The sequence below is a fragment of the Chaetomium tenue genome, assembly GCF_020726465.1.
Source record: "Chaetomium tenue strain MPI-SDFR-AT-0079 chromosome Unknown F5144scaffold_5, whole genome shotgun sequence".
In the NCBI taxonomy this organism is placed as follows: domain Eukaryota; kingdom Fungi; phylum Ascomycota; class Sordariomycetes; order Sordariales; family Chaetomiaceae; genus Chaetomium; species Chaetomium tenue.
In genome coordinates this window covers 2,682,415-2,700,873 of record NW_027117333.1, presented here as the reverse complement: position 1 = coordinate 2,700,873, position 18,459 = coordinate 2,682,415, and the positions used below count along the sequence as shown (strand labels likewise).

Sequence of the window (18,459 nt, the reverse complement as noted above, 5' to 3'; positions counted from 1 at the left end):
ATGCATTCTCTAAGAAACCAAGCCCGGGCATCGGTTCCGAAGGTTATTCTCGAAGGGATGCCAACGCTCCGTCGCCGAGAAAAGACCCAGACGATTTTAACTACGAGATCCACGTTTTGATGCCTAAAGTCTTCTATTGAACGTTCCGTCGCCTAGAGAAGATGTAGGTTGTCTCAAGTTGATGTCAACGCTCGGTTACCTAGACGAGATGAGGACTCTTTTAAGAGAGAAACTGTTTGTTCCCATTCTCGCTGCTCTCGGCATTAGCACGTCGCGCTAACCGAGTTGTAGTAACCAAAACATCGCCGCCTATGATGCCTAGTCGGGTTACGATGCGCCGCCGACTTTGGCGGTTATCTGATGTCTTCGCCATTGATGGCGATTTGGGTCGACTCAATGTATTTGATTTGCCATATTCCCTACACACCTAATAGATGGAACACTATTACAAGGCTGCCTTCTCCGTCGTCCCTGTATCGTTGTCTGCCTTTTCCCCTTGTCCCACTGAACTCCGGCCTTCATCGTGGTCGGTAGGTGGCAGCGTGGCCTTGTCCTCAGGCCGGGGCTCGGCAACAGGATCAGCGACCCTTGTTACTGAGCCTTCCGCGGGCGCCTTAGCATCCTCTGCCGGGCTAGCGTCTGGGGTTTTATGAACCTGCTGATTGTCACCTGTCTCCGTGCCGTGCCCAGCCTCCTTGTCGTCGATATGAAGCACCTCGTCCACCTCTTCCGCCAGTTTGCTAACCTCGTCTTGCAGCGCAGCGACCCTCTTACTAGCCCCTTGCAATTGTCTCTCCGCCTCCTCATCGCCGACCAACTCCCTCCAGGATTTCTCAAGCTCATCCTTCCACCCAAGCTCCTCGGCGAGCTTCCTTACGCCAGCATCGCAGTCTCCCAGCACCATGACATCATCCGCCCGCGTGCCAAATGACCCGACCTGCTCCAGGTTGAACAAGACTCTGGGGGTCTCTTCCTCGGCCATATTCGGCAGCCCCGCAAAGGGATGCACTTGCAGGCTGGTGCCCATGACCAAAATCAAATCAGCCTCCTTCGTCATGCCGCTGGACTCAAAGAACGCCCTGGGCAGCGCCTCCCCAAAGAAGACAATATCCGGTTTCACCAGCCCACCACACACCTCCCCCTCTCCGTCCTCCCGTCCACCCTCACCCTCGCCCTCACCCACCCCTACTCCCCCATGCCCTCCCACCCCCACCCCATCCTCCCCCCCCTTCACCCTCACCCTCCCACACCTGGGCACCTCCCCCCTCGCCACAAACGCCCTCATCACCTCGCCATCAAACTCCCCCTTACAATCCACACACCGCTGCGACGCAAAGCTCCCATGCGCCTCCACAATCTTCTCGGCAGGCACCCCCGCCGCGCGCTCCAAGCAATCAATGTTCTGCGTGAACAGCATGTGCAGCAGGCCGCGGCGCGCGAGCAGCGCCAGGAAGGCGTGCGAGACGGTCGGGCGGTAGCGCGCGCCCGGGTAGAGTTCGCGCGCGAGCACGTAGAAGGGCTGCGGGTTCTGGCGGAAGAAGGATAGGTCGAAGACGGCTTCGGGTTCGGGGAGGTTGAGTGCCGAGAGGTTGGCGTAGAGGCCGGTGGTGGGGGAGCGGAAGTCGGGGACTGGAGGGGGAGGGGGCGGTTAGTTGGGGGGTGGAAGGGTGGGTGGGGAGTTGGGGGGTGGAAGGGTGGGTGGGGAGTTGGGGGGAGTGGTGGTGTGTGGTGAGGGAGGGTGTGGAAGTGAGTGAAGTCTGCTTTTATGGACAAGGTAATGAAAAAATAAAACAGAAATGTTCTTTTCTGTCTTTTTTTAAAAGGGAAGCGGAAAGGTGTGGGGTGCTTACTGCCTGCTGCGGTGGAGATGCCGGCGCCGGTCATGACGACGATGCGGCGAGCCTTGCCGGACTTGATGAAGTCGGCGACGGCGGTGAGGCTGCGCTCCGGCAGGGTGAGAGGCGGGGTGTCATCGTCGATGATCGACTGTTCTTGGCCCATCTTGCGCCTGTTCCGTTTTCCTTTTCCTTTGCCTTTTCCTTTCTTCGATTTCGATTGTGCTTGCTTTCCTTGGACGCGGAAGTCGTCGAACTCGTCAAAGCCGTCGAGGTCGTCCCACTGCTTGCCCTTATGTGGGCGCGGCCCTCCTCCACGGCTGCGGCCTATCTTGGCGGTGATGCGGCTGTGCCGATGATAATGAGGGGCACAGTTTGGCACAGTTTCGGTACCGCTCAATGAATTGCGAATGAAGGGTGAAGGAGCGATCGCAGGAAGGGTTGGATCGCCGGATCACCCTATGAACGAGTGAAATTGATATGGTCGCTGCTTATGAAGGATGAGGGCTGCGTGAGTGAGATAGCATTTATTAAACCCCAAATCAAAGGAAGGCACACAGCACCCGGTGTGACCAACCCGGCTTGCTGACGGTTTTCGTTGCAGAAATTGCAGGGGAGGCAATAATGTGGGGTATGGCTAAGAGTGTTACGGGTTAGGGTTTACACTCGACTTCGATCTCATGGCAATGTTAGATGCGGTGCCAAAACTGGTACAGCTCGAATAACTACCTCGGGAGGGTATAGCCCCTCATTAGGTATTATCAGGTAGTCTCTTGACCAGCACCGTCTGACCAAAAAAAGCCAGATTCGAAAGACGAGCACGATATCAATAAAAGGGAAGAAGGAAAGAAACGAAGAGGAGAGACCGAAAGATATGAAGAATGGAGGAAAATGAAAGAGGGAATGGAGAAAAGGAAAAGAGGTGAAGAAGACAGAGTAAATCAAGTCAAAGAAAAGAAACCTAGTAAAATAAAAAGGAGGCGTTAGGCTTCTAAATGGCTTTTTTACGTTCCGCTATTCTAGGGTTTTATCCCATGTCGGCATTGTATTGCTATGGGTGGACAAAACTCAACTATTCGAGTCCTACTTCTGGTCCTGCTTCTGTTCTTCGCCTTGTAGCCGGTACATCGCTGTTGTCAGCGGCTAAACGCTTTTTCCGCACTCTCTCCTTTTCTCGTTGCCTTTCCCGCTTCTTCTCTGCTTCAACCGCCTCCCGCAGAACCGCACGGTCAAAGTCAATCACCATGACGCGGCCCGACTCCTCATTCCAAACCATATTTTCCGGCCTAATGTCGCCATGGTCAATACCGTAAGGGGCGATCTCGGTCAGCGTCCGCTCCTGCTCCTCGAGCAATATTTTAGTCCGGGCTTCGACTTCAATGTCGGCGCTCTCGTCGCCTTTCCTTTTCCTAGCGGCAGCCTGCTGTTGTATGTCTCGGTTCACATGCCACAGGGAGGAGCCGCAGTACGAGAGCAGCATCATGTGGGCAAAGTGTGCGCCAAACATGTTGCGGTACTCATCCTGCAGGTCGATGATACCCAGGTATATCGGGACCAACGCCCCTTGGCAGGGCTCTAGGCATTCGTATGACAGAGATTCTAGGTCGAGGCGCGGGCGGTGTTGACGCTGTACACCTTTAGCCACGAGGCAGTATCCGTAGGCCCTCAGGGCGACCTTGAACATGGCGCCTGTTGCGCCAAACATGCCGTACCGCTCGAGGCTGTGACAGTCCTCGTCCATGGTCTGGGCGAGTTGTTCCACCAGCTTAGAGCAGAATTCGGCCGCCGAAATTGGGTGCTTATTCGTCGTCTGGTTCGCATACTCGTCTTGGTTCATTTGTCGGTGAAGCGAGTGGTTAGGACAACGTGGATCCAGAGCCCCTCCACGCTTCAGGCCAAGGAGGCATGCTTGGGAACAGTACGGCAGCGTTGGTGTCAACACCGTGTCGACGGGAAAAGTCCAAGATGGCGCCGGTTGTGTCTCTGATGTCGGCGGACTGGCGTCACACGCCGCCATATCGTCGTAGGGATGGGGCCACCTACACAGAACGTCCTTGGCTTGCTTCTTCCAACTTTGTTTCATATACTTGCCCCCCAGCGACAAATGCACGGCCGTTAGGATCAATGCAACAGCCGTGTGTTTGAGACCGGCACGGTCTGTCGACGTTACGTCCGTCTTTGGCTGCTCAAGATGGTAGTAGACCGTGGTGGGCTGGCCCGGCTCAAGATACAGGAAAATGAGCGCCAAACCCGTGCTGACGTAGCTGTACTGCAGGCCATAGTCAACCATGTGGTCAAACGCCTGCGTTAAAATCTTGGCGATGTCGATCTCGTTCGGCGGGAGTTCCTTGGAGACGTGTTTTCCATTAACGCTCCGGATACTATCTTCCATCAGGGTTTCCGCGCGTCGAGGAGATCGCAGGACATTACGCAACGCGTCGTTGTCGACCTTATGCGGAGCCTTGTACTCGATGAAAAATAGCGGGACCATTGAATCGTCGTCGTTGTGCCGGAAACACCAGAAGCCTGGGTGTGGTTTCGTTAATTCCGGCGACACCTGCTTTTCGGGACCCCGTTCCGCACCGAGGGCCGCTTCGCGACCAGCCGTGAATGACTGGATTCGCAATGCCAGTTCCTGCTCTTCCTCGTCCGAATCTGTGAAAACAACGCCGTATGGCTTGCTGAGGAACGAGATATCGCGCACTGCAGGCAGAATCTGACAATAAATAGGTGGTGGTGCACCATCATCTCCTGCCTCCCCCGGCTCAAGGAGCCGATCTACAACATCGTCGACGCAGCCCTCGAGAGCGAGAGATGAGAATCGTTTCAGATCTTTTTCGCCTGCTAGCTTTCGGCCACGCCTCACACGGCGGCCTTGCATTTCTAGATCCATGAAGGGAGGCAGCAGTCTCTGTTGGCCCAACATCCGTTCGTGCTTTGCGAAAATATCCTCGTGGAGTTGGTCGAACTCTTTCCATGGCCGGAGGTATCGCGGATAGCGTTTCCCTGTCACATTGGCGACTGCGCCTGTTGAGGCGAGTAACGGGTTTGACTGCACTTGCATTTTCATGTATATAAGGTTGTGGCATAACTTGAGGAATTCGAACCACGTCGTCGGTTGTATCTGTGCTTTCGCATTGTCGAATTTGCGTTCGGCTTCTTCTCGCGCGCTTTCAGCTTCTTCGAGCGCGCGTGCGGCTTCTTGGAGGAATTCGTCGCGCTGGCGATTCGCCTCGATGAGGCGGCGCTCTAATTCGGCAAGCCTTTCCTCCATGATCGAAAATCCGAACGATAGAAGAAATGATGCCAGAAGTCGGAGGAAAAAAACCACGAGGCGGGGTGCGAGGGGCGGTGTGTTGTTTGTTGCCTAGTGGTTTCTTCAGGTTGGTTGGGGGAAAAGTGCGCTGACCAAGGGAAAAAAAACATTTGAAAAGGGAACAAGAAATCAAGAAAAGAGACAGAAGTAAAGGAAAATAAGAAAATAGAAAGAGGTAAAGAAAACTGGAAAAAAAAAAGAAAAAAAAAAGAGGAAAAAAAGAAAAGAAAGAGAAGGAGGTAAAAAAGGAAACCCAGCAAAAGCTTAACGTATTTGCATAACGAGTGGGCCACTTTTCCCGGACCTCAACCACCTCGTGTAAGTCAATTCAGCCACAACAGCTCAAATCAATTGAAACTACTCGGAGTCACTGTCTTCAGACATCTCGCAAAGTACTTGACAAGTCCGCGCATTGTGGCCGGGCTTCTTGCAGTTGCTGCAGAGCCGAATGCGTGGCCCACCCACTGTTATACAACCACTACTCCCGGACGTTTCCTTGCAGTCCTTATCACCAAGTCCCCGGTCAGCCATCAAACCCTTTGCCTCTTGTAAACTAAGTGATCCTCCTTCCTGCAGACGCGTTTTCTTTGTCCGACGGCGCTTGCTTAGTCGCTCATTTGCTGTACGAAGTTCCTGGGCCTCAGCTCGGAGTAACACCATTTCATGTGCCAATTTTGAGATGCTCTTGGCCTGCAAGTCGATGATGTCGAAAATGTGAGTCGGAGAGCTACCTTGATGGTTCTCGATCTTCCGCTTGAGAGTGATGGAGCTCTTGGTCGCGTCGTACGCATTGGATGGGGTCTTCAGGGCCCAACTCGAGGCTGTTCCGGGACGCGAGTTTGGAGGAGATGGGGTAAGTGGCTTAGGGTCGAGGCAAGAAACTACCAATTCAGGGTCAAAAGGAACAAGGCCAGTTGCTCTAAAGCCCGCTCGTATGTTGTTCGCTGTGATGGAAGCGTGAAATGCCTCGACAAATGCGTCGAAGAAGTCCTCCTTCGTAATGTGGGTGATCTGCATCCGCATCATCTGCTCAATCCGCTTGCCGTACGAGGCCTTGAGCCGACTAAAACACCCAACATCAAGAGGCTGGAGAGAGTGGGAAGAATGGGGAGGCATGCAAAGTGTAATAATGTTGTTGGCCTTGCAGAAAACTTCGAAGTCGATCGAGTGGTGGCTTTCGTGGCCGTCGAGGATGAGCAGCCGATGCACCCCTCTCGTACGGCGCTTGGTAGCCTGGTCGAAATGTTTTAGCCAATCGAGGCCAATCTCATTTGTTGTCCAGCCATTTTCGCTTGTGTGGACTCTCCATTCGGGCTCGAACCGGCTGTCCTGGTACCAGGGGAGGAGGTGGTTTTTCCCCTTGACGACAAAGTACGGCGGCACGACCCAGCCATCCGCACACACAGCTTGGATCACCGTAACCCACTCTCGATTGCCAGGCTGCTTTGTGCGAGGCCGCCCACGTCGCTCGGAGCTCGTCACGACCTTTGCACTCGAAAGCATGCCCATCTGGAACCCAGTCTCGTCGAAGTTGTAGATGTCCCCCTCTTGGATCGCGTATTTGTCGATTACGTTGCGTACGAGCCGAAACCACGCATTTACTACATCGAGATCTTCGCATTGGGCCCTCTGATAATCGATTTGACGTCGGAAACGCGTCGTAACCTTGGAATGTCGCTTTACGAAACCGTTTGCCCATCGGGGTCCGACGGGCGACGCGCCGCGTGCGGCCCGAAGGCGATCGGCCATTTCTCGAAGGTCGGAGAGCTGGGGCTGAAATCCTCGCGCATCAAGGTCGAGTACCCTCTCAAGAAGGACTTGTTCTTCCAAGTTGGTCAATTTTCGAAGGTTGGCTGGTATTTCGGGTCGTGGTTGCTTTCCAGCGCGTCGATGTTGAAGCGAGCTTCGCGGAATCTCGTAGATCGTAGCAGCCTTCCGTACGGAAAGTTTAGCGTCTTTCTTAAGAGCTTCAAGCGCAAGGATCATACGACTCTCTTTTGGAAGAGGTTGCATTTTGTATTGTGAAGGAAATTCGTCATGAAGTTGGGAGGTTGCAAGAGGAAGAAAAGTGGCCCACTCGTTATGTTGGCCCACTCGTTATGTTGGCCCACTCGTTATGCAAATACGTTAACTAAATGGAAGGAAACCAAATAAATAACATGTAAAATTTGCGTTTTCGAATGATTTTCTTTTCGTTCCTATAGTCGAAGGTATCGTTGGCATTTGGGCTTCAGCTTTTTTTGCCGACAATACAATCGCTTGAGGTGATGAGAAGAATGTCAAGCATTTGGTGAAGTCCGTGCTGGTGACACTGGCTGTTAGAGGACTAAGCCACCTAAGGGATTGCGATTTTCGTTGTCACCATTCAGAGCCAGATGGACACCTCAATAATATCCATGAGCCGGAAGATATTAGGTTACGGTAACGAGCCCTCCATATTCGGTTCACAAACTTGAACGGTCCATTTTGTCGAAGCTGTTCCTCCTGTAAGCTGTTTCCATAGTAACCGTTTTCGAGGGTAGAAGCGGTTGGCTGTGAGCTGAAGGGAAGGAGCGGGCTGCAAATCGAGCGGGTTGGAGGCTCCAGTGTGACGAACCTACTCCAGGATCCTCTCCTGTTAGGGTTCAGCTTCGGTGAAGGTAGTCTTTCTAGGATGCTTAGGTTCGGTGCAGCCAAAGGGTGCACAACAATAGACTTGTCTCAACAGTAGGCTTGCGAGCTTGTAGCGAACTGTAGTTGTGATTGCTAACTGGAGAACTCCCAGAGCTCTCCAGGACGAGTGACTATATACTATCTAGGTCCTAGGTATCTCCGTACCTCTTTCTTGGGGAACGTGAGGAACGGTGGCCGTTCCTCTCGTTCCTTTATAGGAACCTTGGGAACGGTAGCCGTTCCCCCCGTTCCTCTCCTGATTGGTCTGGGACCCATTCTTAATGATTGGCTGGGGGGCGCTCTCCGCGCACCCCCCCATCGGGACCCTGCATGCGGCCATAACCGTGACATCCAGGCCGGCAACGAACCGTTAGCCTCCCGCTCACTGGAGGCACCAAATCTAGCGGTAACGATAGGGCATTCCCATTTACAACGGCTATATATACATCCATCTAAACCCATATTGACTCCCAGACACAAAGGAAACGCTCCCACCAACACCACATCAACCGCACGCCACCACACCCAACACACCGTCATACACACCAAAGCCGACAACAAAACCCAACCCCCCTTCCTCCCAACACCCCCCCAGCCAAACCCACCACACACCAGACAAGCGCCTACACCCCCCTATCACCTCCACCTCAACCAAACCAACGCACGCTCGTATTCGTCGTATCCGTCGTCATAGTATCCCTCCCATAGTACGCCGGCCTCGGCGGATCCAGGGCGCGCCCGCCGCCACTGGGCATGGTGGCGGAGGGGGGCATGGCCGGGGTGGGGGGGATCTCGGGCCCGTTGGGCTGGGTCGGCGTGCGCACGCCGTCGAGCCAGCGCATGACGGGCTTTTGGGCGGTGGGGGTTGGGGAGGGGGGGACGAGCGCGGGTGCGGGGATGGGAGGGGTGGGGCCGGGGGCGGGAAGCGGGGTGGGGGGGCCGGCGAGGGAGATGTAGGCTTTTTCGTCCATGAAGATGGGGCCGGTTTGTTGTTGTTGCTGGGGTGGTTTGTAGGGGGCGTATGCGCCCTGCATGTCGTTCTCGCCGTTGTTGGTTGCGTACGCGGCTTTCATGAGGTCGTCCATGATCTGCGTGTTGGTCTTGGCTGCGTTCTGGCCGCCCACCCTCCCTGGAAGAGGTCCGGTGACGGAGCCGGGGTGGGCTCCGTCTTCATCGTCGCCTAGGCGAAGGCGGGTCTGTGGGAAGAAGGGCAGGCCGCGGTCCCGGCGGCGTTGACGCCAGAGGAGGGCGGCGCCGGCGAGGAGTCCGACGAAGGCTGCGCGATGTTAGCTGTGAGGTAGGGTGAGTGATGCGGCTAGGGGAAACGTACCCAGCACTCCGAGCACGATTCCGGCTACGGCACCCGAATTGAGTTTGTTTGGCGCGCTGTCGATACCGAGTCCTTCCTGCTCGTTGGGTATGCTGTTTGGCGGCTCAACCTGGGCTTCTTCGGACTGTGTGGCCCCAGTCACCGGGACGGTAGGCGCGACCGAGCTGGTTGCGGACGTCAATGGTATTTGCGACGAAGTGAAAGTTGACGAAGTGGTAGTCAACGATGTTATCAAGTCGTCCAGGCTCGAGCTACTGCTTCCCGATGGAGCGATGATCGGAACTAGTTGCGGTGGGGCCCCTGTAGTAGAGTCTGGAGCGTTCGTCGAGTCCCTCTTGGGTGTCACTGTGGAGAAACTGTGGCGCACCGAAGTGCTAGTGATGTCGGCGGGCGGTGGTGGCGGCTTGATGGTCGATATCTCTGCGGCAGAGGTGATTGCGGGAGGCGGCGGGGCTACTCCGGCCGGTGGAGGCGTCGTGGTGGCCGGAGGAGCTGTGGACTCCTCGACGGAATCGCCGCTCTCGGACTCATCGCCATCGGACTCGATCCCATCCGACTCAGAGAGAGAGTCGGATTCAACCTCATCTTCAGGACCATTCTCTACCTCACCGGCCCCTTGGCCGGGCTCACCGACCCCAAGCGTCACACCAGCGGCCACTTCCGCCCTTGGCAGGGATTTGATCCATCTTCCTGTCCGGACCCGCGCGTTCGCGGAGGCAGAGACAGAAGGGCGCGCTTTCAAGGAGGCAGCAAGGGAAGGGCGGGCCTTCGCGCCACCAATGACGGGGCTCAGTGTTTGAGTCGGCCGAGGGTTGGCCCCGTCATCAGATGAATTGAGTGAATCGAGTGAGTCGAGAGAGTCGAGCGAGTCAAGCGAGTCGAGGGAGCTGACAGAGTTGCCGTCCGAGTTACTGTCCGAGACATCGCCATCATCCGAGGTGTCGTCCTGCTGTTGACGTCGAGCAAACTGGCCGGCTTGTCTCTCTCGACGCCTCATCTCCAGCCACGCATGGTTGCGGCGGCGCACCGTCGGACCTGTTGCCCTCATGATGTTATGCGGTTGTCGATTCCCGGACCCCAAGGACTACAAACTGGAGAGAAAAGAAAGGCTGAAAAAAGTCGGTTCCTGTCCGATGGAGAAAAGTATGTACGCAAACCAGAACCGAATAACGAACCAACAGCTGAGAAGCACCAAAAACGCCGAAATTGCAGACCAGCTGCCCTGTCCAAAAGAAGGGAAGTGAAGAAACAAGAGAGACAAGACAGTGATCTTCACCCAAAGGGAGTGGCGCCAAGGAAGGGTAATAAGTCACTTGCTCTCGGAGGTCGGCGGCTCCTCGGGGCAGGGCTTGACGCCTCAGTCCCAGTCAGCAGCACCAGCCATCGTCCCCGTCGCCCCCTCCGACTCCTCGTTAGAACTTGCACGACTTGCAGTAACGTCGTACAGGGGCACTCCGTGTTGAAGAGACCCGGCTGTATCGGCGCGCGAGGCATGCGAGCCAATCCTCTCGCTTTGCAGCACTTTGGTTCCGGGACCTGCCCCAGACGAGGGCGTGTCAGCCAAGAACCAGCTGAGACGCCTGCACGCTGCCAAGACAGGGCGGATCGAGTGTGAGGGAACCAGTCATGGTGCTTTTGGCTGCAGATGGGGAATCGATATCTTAATTTTGCAAGTGCAGGGTGCAGATCAGACTGCGATCGGCTCTCGGGGAAGGAGCAGGGGGGAGAAACCGAAAATGCAACAGCTGTGTGGGGCTGCCATTGGGGAGGGGATTTTTGATAGGCTCAGTCACAGTGTTTCTGCACCCGCCGCTGAGGGGGCTCCGCAATCGACAACAGCGGCTTTTGGGCACGCGACCAGTTGCCCAAAATGAGTTTGACGAAACCGAAATTCATGCAAAACAGTCCCGACATCCGCTGGCGGTTTGATGTTCTCGACCGTGCTGCTCTTCTGAGCATTCCCATCGTCAAAGTTGAGACAAAAAAAAATCCACAAATATCGATATCTCCAATAAGTGATCACAACAACTGCAGAAATGGCCAAGAAATCATGTCATCGAAGCGAGGACTTGCCATCAGCCTTGAAGGTCAGCCAGGCAAGTTGAACCGACGCCAAGATTGTCACCAAAAACGAGGCCAATGCAATTTGCAAGTTGAGCCGAACCAGACCCTTCTTCGCTTTTTTCCCCTGGGCCCACTTCTTTACCCCAACCTGGAACCTCATCCATCGTCGCAACCACATTGGGCAAGAGACTCACGAAACATCAAACAAACAAAACTCCGGTCTGGAGGCAGCCTGGAAGCCTACCATGTGGCCCTAGGTTGCATAGTTACCCCATCGGGATTCATTCTCGGCACCGATTAGCCGCATCTTCAACGCCATTTTTTGGTGGCAAAGAAACTGAAAACTCGTGCACAGCTTGGCACCTTTCGAGCCCAACCCCCTTGAAGAGGAACGGTACGAATCGAGCGAATGCATCAAACCCTTTCCCGTCCTTACTGTGGGGGCTCGATTTACCGGGAGTTCATCCCAGAATCCCCCGATGCTATTTGATCTCTGAGATCGTCAGAGAATCCCGTTAACAACCAGGAAGTTCAGATGATGCCCGTACCCAAGAAAATGGACCACATTGGCAGTAGATCAAATCCATCAGTCAAGCTCAATCAAGCCCATAGGCGAAGCTAGATTCTTCCAGCCAAGACGTCGTGGTCGCCCACACCACGGTATCAAACCTGCCGAGACCGTCCAGTGGCCTCGGCTGGTCTCATGCGGGACAGGGATGGCTTGTCGGCTGTGGCAGTTCCAGGCTAAACTTGCCATTTGAGCCTCCTTCGGCCACTCCCCATGGAGACCACAATCCCGCCAGCCGCTTGCAGTTTACACTCGTCCTCCCCTGTGTTGTTTATTTCGTTCTCCCAAGGCTGTAAGCACGTAACCCCTTTTTAGAAACCACACCAATCACACCCAACCCTCCAACGACTCCGGCCTTGGCCTTTGAGTCCTGAGAGCGACCCAAGGTGGCGGGCATACATCAAGGGGTAAAAGTTAGGCGCGAAACCCGCAACGAGACACAGAAGCCTTGGCGAGGCGCTACCGTCCGCCCTCAACCTTGTGGCTTAGGAGTTCCAGGTTCCCAGCGCCGGTAACGCTCGCTTCGCCACCACAAGCGACCGCGCCGAGAATGTCTTCATGGGCAATCTCTCTCGTAACCGTCTTGACATGCCTGTGGCTCCTGCATCTTGGCAATGTTTCGACAGAAAATGTCTTCTGGTCGAGGTTGACGGCCGTGAGTATAAGTGTAGACGATGTTGTCCGTGATCTGCGTTGATGTGGCACCCATCTTCTTCCATCATCCTTTCTCATTCTTCTGAACCCTGGCGGCTTCCTTTCTTTCATTCCCTGTTGATATTCATACTGCTTCGGGTCACTTTCATTTCGGTACATAGTTACAAGTTCGTGTCTTGTACATACATCTTTCTTTCATACGCAACTCGCCCAAGTCGACCACTACCAACAAGCAATATGAAGCTTTCAAGCAGCCTCCTTCTCGCCGCTCAGGTGCTCTCCATCCTCGCCCTCCCAACGCCCAACGGGGCCGGGCAGGTTGCCAGGGCCAGCCAAACAACAACAGCGGCGGCCGCCGCCTCGAAGACTGCCACTCCTGGGGCGGGCGCCGGAGGTGGGGCCGGGGCCGGAGAGGGTGCCGGTGCCGGTGCCGGTGAAGGCGAGGGAGAGGGCGAGGAGAACGAGATTGAGCAGGCGGGACAATTTGGGCAGGTCATTGAGCTGGGAGGCGGCGACATCAAAACTGATACCACCTTCCCCCCCGGTGTAAGTTCATAACAACCCAAGATCTCGGCGTGATAAGTCACGGTACTAACTTCCGTGGCAGACCAATGGCGTCTTCGAAGTCGAGTTCCAGAACCAGCAGGGGCGTCAGCTCAGAGTCACCGAGAACAAGAACCCGGCACCACCCCCGGCTGGCTTTGTCGCGCTCGAGCCCGTGTCGTACATCGTTGAGCTGGGCGGTGGCGCGGCTGCCGCGCAAGGCCTGACCCTGCAAAAGATTGACTACATCCTCAATGCCGGCAGTAAGTTGCAACATGCCTTACTCTCTTCACACCCCTACCACCCCACCATACCTGAGTTCAACCCCCACCTCCCCCATCGCCCCAACCCAACCACCCCCTTCCCTCCTTTCAACCCATCCATACCCCCCACCTCACCTCCCCCCAACGCCCAACCCCGAAATAAAAAAAGGAAAGCACCCCAAACTAACCCCACCACAGACACCCTCGACATCTCCACCGGCCAAGTCGGCCGCTTCTGCGCCGAGGCCAATTCCTTCGTCTTCGGCGAGGGCGAGCTCGAGTTCGAGGTCGAGGAGAACGAGCTGACGCTGTCGGTGTCCAACATGGTCGGCGAGTGGGCCATCTTCGTGCCGCAGGCTGCTGCTGGCGGTGGTGGCGCCGGTGCTGGGGAGGGTGCTGGTGCTGGTGCTGGGGAGGGTGCCAATGCTGGCGAGGGGGCCGGTGCTGGTGCTGGTGCTGGTGCTGGTGCGGGTGCTGGAGCGGGTGCTGGTGCTGACCCGTGTGGTCCTGGCACGGCCTGCCGCGCCCTGCTGGATGCGCTGCAGCAGTTGATTCAGGGTGGTGGAGCTGCTGCTCCGGCTCCGGCTCCGGCTCCTGCTCCGGCCGCGAAGGCGTAGGCGGTGGATGTTGGCGGGGGTCTCCCCGTTGCTGACACGGTCCCGGTTGGCTTTTCTTGGGTTGGTTTTTCTGTTCGGGTTGGGGTTTTGGGAGGGTTTCGTGGGTTGGCCGGGCTGTAAAAAGAGGTGCATGTTTGTACATACGGGTGTTCTCAGCAGGCAGTGCCTGCTAGGCGTTTGGTTCTTTTCGCCATTTTGGTTGGGATGGGCCAGCCGTGCTGGTCAAGTCATTGAATGACATGTTTCCGATCAAAGTCGCGTGTGTTTACTCCGCTGTCGAGGAAACCTACCGAAGTGTCTTACCTAGTAGTTCTCGGGCCCAAGGCTAGCCTCGAAAATATGTAACGTGATGCCTCACTGAAAAATAACGGCAAGACGAAAAGGGGAAGAGGAAGCCAATGATAAAGAACCACCCCCATGATGAGAATGGCACACCTGAAGTAAAAGTATTGATCAGTTAGGGACCTTTGCAGTTTAATGCCGAGGTGGCTGCCTCCGAATAAACTACCGTCATGTCATAAGCCTGACCAAGAGTGGAAATTCTCGTCTTTGTGTCGTAGAGAGCTGTGTGTAAACAGTGTGGCGAGTGAGACAAACGGGGCTTTATCTGGATTTAGAGTTGTTGTGTCAGGTAGGGAAAGGAAAAAAAAAAGATAATCCAGTTGACAAATGTAGCAAGAACAAAAGACGGATGATGATGACGCTCAAGGCAAAAACAAAAAAGTGAAAATAGGATCGGGGCCACCCGGGGATTGAACCCGGGACCTCTCGCAAACGTTGCCGTAGGGTGAGCCCTAAGCGAGAATCATACCACTAGACCAGCGGCCCTTAATTGATCTGTTGCTGCGTCAACAACTGTTTGGTTATATCAAGGAGCAGAATACACGCACAAACAACGCCGAGACTCCCTTGGACGTCATTAGGTACTTAGCCTAGGGATCCATCCCTCTAATAATTAGGGCTGGGTTGATAATGATAGGTAACTTAACCTTAGCGTCTATTATACAGCTAATAGCATTTAGCAGCGGATATTAGGTTAGTTATATCTACTTGTCACCTATAAAGAGTACAAATTCATGGTATCGAGGAGTTCATGTAATGCTTCGGGGGTTACGAGTGCTATGTAAAATATTAAATCAACCTGTTCTTCTCAATTCCATCTATGATGTTTTCCAATGAATGACCTGCTGAGGCTAATAATGTGTTAATCTACTTTGCATGTCGTTAAACCGGACAGGACTAGTCAGCTATTGATAACGATATATTTGGTCGCTGCCTCCAGCTTTGGCTTTGTAAATATTATTATTCATACTCCGCTATGCCCTAGGGCGTGCCGGACCCTCTGCTATTTAGTGTACAGGAAAACCGTGCCCTCCCGGGCCGGGTGAAAAACCCCTACCAACAATCAAGGAACGATGCGTTCTGGTGAGTCTACGTATACAAAGAGAGGAGGCCTCCTGGCCTCCGAACGGGGGCGCTTCAGGCCGCCGTTTCCAGCTCGAGCCTCCTGGCCAAGCTGTACATCGGCAGCCTCCCCGAGTCCATCAGCCAGTCGAGGATCCTCCTCGCAAGCCGTACAGTCGTGGGATTGATACCGTGTAGAACTGAGTAAAAGTCCCGTCGTGTCCGAATTCCAGTTCTCTCCCATCTTCGAGTCAACGGTGGGGCCAAACACCACACTACCAGGTGTTCGGTAGTCTCTCGTCCCTCGCCACACTCGCAGGCAGGCGTCAGAACCTCCGGGACTTCCCGTGTAAACAAGTAGTCCCGTAAGCCTATTGCTCCCGTCCGGATTTGAATGAGCAGTGAGCTTTTCGCCTTGCTGAGACCGTCATGCCTCCTTAGGGTTTCGTTCCGGAATAGCGTCTCCCGCTGATGGTCAAAGTCGTCCGCCGGCCTGGTGATTGCTCTGCCGTCCCGTTCCTTTAACCACCTCGCTCTCCAGGCCTCTTCTACTGCCTTGTTGGCTTTGTAAATAAGGCCAACCTAACAGTCATCAAAGAGAGGGGCCTTGTTCCAGAACAGTTTTATTTCCAGTAACTGAAGGCGGTATTTACATACTCAAGGGAACCACTGTTCACCCGAGCGCTCGCGGTTGAGTGTTATTCCATGATTATGTTTCCAATCTCTTGTGCTTTGATCATGCTGATGTCGCTCCACGACCTGCCCGTGACGCGCTGGATCTACCTATGTACCAGTAAATAAATACATCTCGGAACCTTCCCGCCCAACTATGACCTTCACCTCCAGAACCATACCCCCCACGCCTCCTCGCCCCCTACCAACAAGTCCAGCGATCGACAAAATACATCCAGCGATCGGGCCGGGTGGTATTTCTCTTCATGATGCCTCGCAACAAAAAGAACCCGAGCTACAACCCTAAGGAAAGGGCTGTGGCGCGCAGGCCAGGTCCCGCTCCTCCTGAGCCTCCTCAGCGAGATGACCCCCCCAACCTAGATCAGCCCCGACGACCCAGCTACAACCCTAGGCAAAGATTTTTAGCGCCCAAGCCAGGTTCCGCTCCTCCCAAGTCTCCTCAAATCCATGAGTCGGATGACCCGCCCAGGCCGGGTCTGTTCCAACCCCGTAAGTAGAAAATAAGCTCGCTCGAACCGCAAGATCCCGAACATAACGCTGACCACTCTATATAGTTGCGATTCTGGGGCGTAACGTCGAAGACCAAAATTTTGACGAGATTGCCCAGGCCATGGTCGTCAAGCTTCAGGGGAAGTATAAAATGACCTTGCCAATGATTCGGTCTCTTTATCTGTGGCAGATTCACCACAACACCAAACCGAGCCCCGCCTCGGCCGAGTTGGATCGGAAGCTGTTCGTTACCATTGTTGACATTGTGGAACGGCGTCTTATCGAGAAGTCGACTGCCAAAAAGAAGCTTACGACCGGAAGCGAAGATTGCTGGGTTTGATGGTGGAATAGTCCACAAGCAGCCGGGAAGTGAGACTGCCTACTTTAGTACATGTAGTTCTTTTTTGGACACGGCAACATCGATGGTGGTGTTCACCAAACTACGAGGGTAAAATGGGGGTTGCTCATGCTTTTGGTGGCCCTGCTTTCTTTGGTAACGCATGACCATCAGTCATTTTTGGGATGGATTGTAATAGCTACCAACAGTACCTAGGTACCTACCTACCTACTATTCAAAGTTTCCGCAAACATCCAGCCCCATCAACTACCGGTATGTATGCCCGTGTCTCATGCCGGCCTGGCGCTGATAAAACAATGAAGAAAATCCGAGCTACGGCGACAGTTCTCTATATTTGACATGGCCTAATAGGCGTGAAAGGAACTGCTTCAACTGCCCTAACTATACTCTGTGTCACGATGGCCAATACTTACCATCTCGTTGTCCAGGCCTCCGAAACACCGCGTCACACAACCACTCATGATCTCGATTGTTTCCAGCACCCAGGTCTTTGCAAAGCCAGCAGCTAGACATCAACCACGGCACTCCTGAAAGCCCGACCATTCGACGAGTAACAACAGACAGACTCGTCGCCGTCGAAACGGACAGAGAAACATCGCTCCAACCAGCTTCAAGCCTCCATCAACTAAAACCACAGCAAGTGACGCAGTCGGTGCAAGCCAAAGTGTTGCAGCTACCAAAACAATTTCCTCCGCAGATCTTGTTGTTCTGTGAATGACGGTGAAGCTTAGTATGGCACAACACAAGGGAAAGAACATGAGCAAACTGGAAGGACGAATAAACTTGGGACTAACGCAGTCACAACCGCATTGCCGCTTGCTCAAATCGACAGCCGGCGCCTCATTCATCTGGCCAGGGATGGCCGTGGCCGCCACCGTAGCACCGGCAAGTAAAGCGGCGGCAAATACTAGACGCATGTCTTGTTGATCTTCTTGACCGAGTACCGGCAGTGGCTTTGTAGGTGAGATGTGGGGGAATTTGAAGATCTAAGGCGCAGGGAGGGGGTATATACAAGGGATTGGGACGTGAGAAGAACCCTGTACATGATGTCACAACCGAAAGTAAAACCGATTGCTGACGGGACTGGACCCCTCAACCCCCGCACTGCGCATGCACGAGTCACAACTCATAAGGCCTACACAGAAGCGCAAAGGCCGAGTCCATTATTGGAAGTGGTCAAGATGCAGAAGCTGGCCAAAGGAACAGCTCATGATCTTCTAACTAATAGCGTCCCGGGGGTTGTGGTTACCAAGGTTGCATGGCAGACTGCGTACCTACCTATGCTTCGCTGTAGATCAATTCCGCTTCGAGAGTCTACTTGCCCTGATTCAGACATGTTGAAGGCCACAATACAACCTATGTAAGCTTCCCAAATGTCAAGCTGTTGAGTCGTTAGAACAGCGCGCTGCACGGCCCCTTTGCCCGCAACTATCGATTTCTCCCCTGTTGCCATCCTAGCGTTCCAACACAAGCCCTCTGCAGACAAGGGCCACGGTCATGAGACGGGACCGACAGTCGTAACGGCCGGGACCGGAGGAGCAGATCGTGTGAAAGACAGCTACCCTGAGCTGGCAAACTCATTCTCGTGACGAAAATCACCCATGCTGGATCTTCGCTAGCGGTGAAGTTACGGGAGAAAAGGAGGGGGCGGAGCGAGATTGAGGTCACGAAGG

General features: G+C 54.5%; 6 protein-coding genes and 1 non-coding gene across 7 annotated transcripts; 2 read left to right on the top strand and 5 right to left on the bottom strand.

The window, feature by feature from the left end:
- Nucleotides 1-445: 445 nt before the first annotated feature.
- On the bottom strand, nucleotides 446-2,417 carry F5144DRAFT_536491 (DHS-like NAD/FAD-binding domain-containing protein; the record flags this gene model as incomplete). The annotated part of the gene is made up of 3 exons (XM_066787058.1): nucleotides 1,851-2,417; nucleotides 1,214-1,629; nucleotides 446-1,162 (listed from the first exon to the last, which is right to left on the bottom strand). The coding sequence occupies exons 1-3, from the start codon at nucleotides 1,999-2,001 to the stop codon at nucleotides 446-448; spliced, it is 1,284 nt and encodes a 427-aa protein (XP_066641623.1). The 5' UTR covers nucleotides 2,002-2,417.
- Nucleotides 2,418-2,832: 415 nt separating this feature from the next.
- Nucleotides 2,833-5,175, bottom strand: F5144DRAFT_578328 (phosphotransferase-like protein). The gene has a single exon (XM_066789260.1). It carries the CDS (start codon nucleotides 5,107-5,109, stop codon nucleotides 2,908-2,910), a length of 2,202 nt encoding a protein of 733 aa, XP_066641622.1. The 5' UTR covers nucleotides 5,110-5,175; the 3' UTR covers nucleotides 2,833-2,907.
- A 2,861-nt stretch (nucleotides 5,176-8,036) lies between these two features.
- Nucleotides 8,037-10,391, bottom strand: F5144DRAFT_654355 (uncharacterized protein). Its single transcript, XM_066793098.1, has 2 exons — nucleotides 9,134-10,391; nucleotides 8,037-9,079 (listed from the first exon to the last, which is right to left on the bottom strand). Exons 1-2 carry the CDS (start codon nucleotides 10,179-10,181, stop codon nucleotides 8,451-8,453), a joined length of 1,677 nt encoding a protein of 558 aa, XP_066641621.1. The 5' UTR covers nucleotides 10,182-10,391; the 3' UTR covers nucleotides 8,037-8,450.
- Nucleotides 10,392-12,656: 2,265 nt separating this feature from the next.
- F5144DRAFT_604424 (uncharacterized protein) lies at nucleotides 12,657-13,842 on the top strand (the record flags this gene model as incomplete). The annotated part of the gene is made up of 3 exons (XM_066791343.1): nucleotides 12,657-12,965; nucleotides 13,027-13,225; nucleotides 13,424-13,842. 3 exons carry the CDS (start codon nucleotides 12,657-12,659, stop codon nucleotides 13,840-13,842), a joined length of 927 nt encoding a protein of 308 aa, XP_066641620.1.
- Nucleotides 13,843-14,579: 737 nt separating this feature from the next.
- On the bottom strand, nucleotides 14,580-14,670 carry F5144DRAFT_t128. The gene has a single exon. It is a non-coding gene; the product is annotated as a tRNA-Pro (tRNA).
- A 1,517-nt stretch (nucleotides 14,671-16,187) lies between these two features.
- On the top strand, nucleotides 16,188-16,768 carry F5144DRAFT_549563 (uncharacterized protein; the record flags this gene model as incomplete). The annotated part of the gene is made up of 2 exons (XM_066787590.1): nucleotides 16,188-16,428; nucleotides 16,494-16,768. The coding sequence occupies 2 exons, from the start codon at nucleotides 16,188-16,190 to the stop codon at nucleotides 16,766-16,768; spliced, it is 516 nt and encodes a 171-aa protein (XP_066641619.1).
- A 443-nt stretch (nucleotides 16,769-17,211) lies between these two features.
- F5144DRAFT_299842 (uncharacterized protein) lies at nucleotides 17,212-17,848 on the bottom strand. Its single transcript, XM_066783876.1, has one exon. The coding sequence runs from the start codon at nucleotides 17,701-17,703 to the stop codon at nucleotides 17,299-17,301; it is 405 nt and encodes a 134-aa protein (XP_066641618.1). The 5' UTR covers nucleotides 17,704-17,848; the 3' UTR covers nucleotides 17,212-17,298.
- Between the last annotated feature and the right edge of the window lie 611 nt (nucleotides 17,849-18,459).

What these genes read in the sequence shown, in the direction of transcription:
- F5144DRAFT_578328 (XM_066789260.1), bottom strand. Translation starts at nt 5,109, where the DNA reads ATGGAGGAAAGGCTTGCCGAATTAGAGCGCCGCCTCATCGAGGCGAAT.
- F5144DRAFT_654355 (XM_066793098.1), bottom strand. Translation starts at nt 10,181, where the DNA reads ATGAGGGCAACAGGTCCGACGGTGCGCCGCCGCAACCATGCGTGGCTG. An exon ending in AATCGTGCTCGGAGTGCTGG is followed by an intron (nt 9,080 to 9,133) that starts GTACGTTTCCCC and finishes AACATCGCGCAG; the next exon opens with CCTTCGTCGGACTCCTCGCC.
- F5144DRAFT_299842 (XM_066783876.1), bottom strand. Translation starts at nt 17,703, where the DNA reads ATGCGTCTAGTATTTGCCGCCGCTTTACTTGCCGGTGCTACGGTGGCG.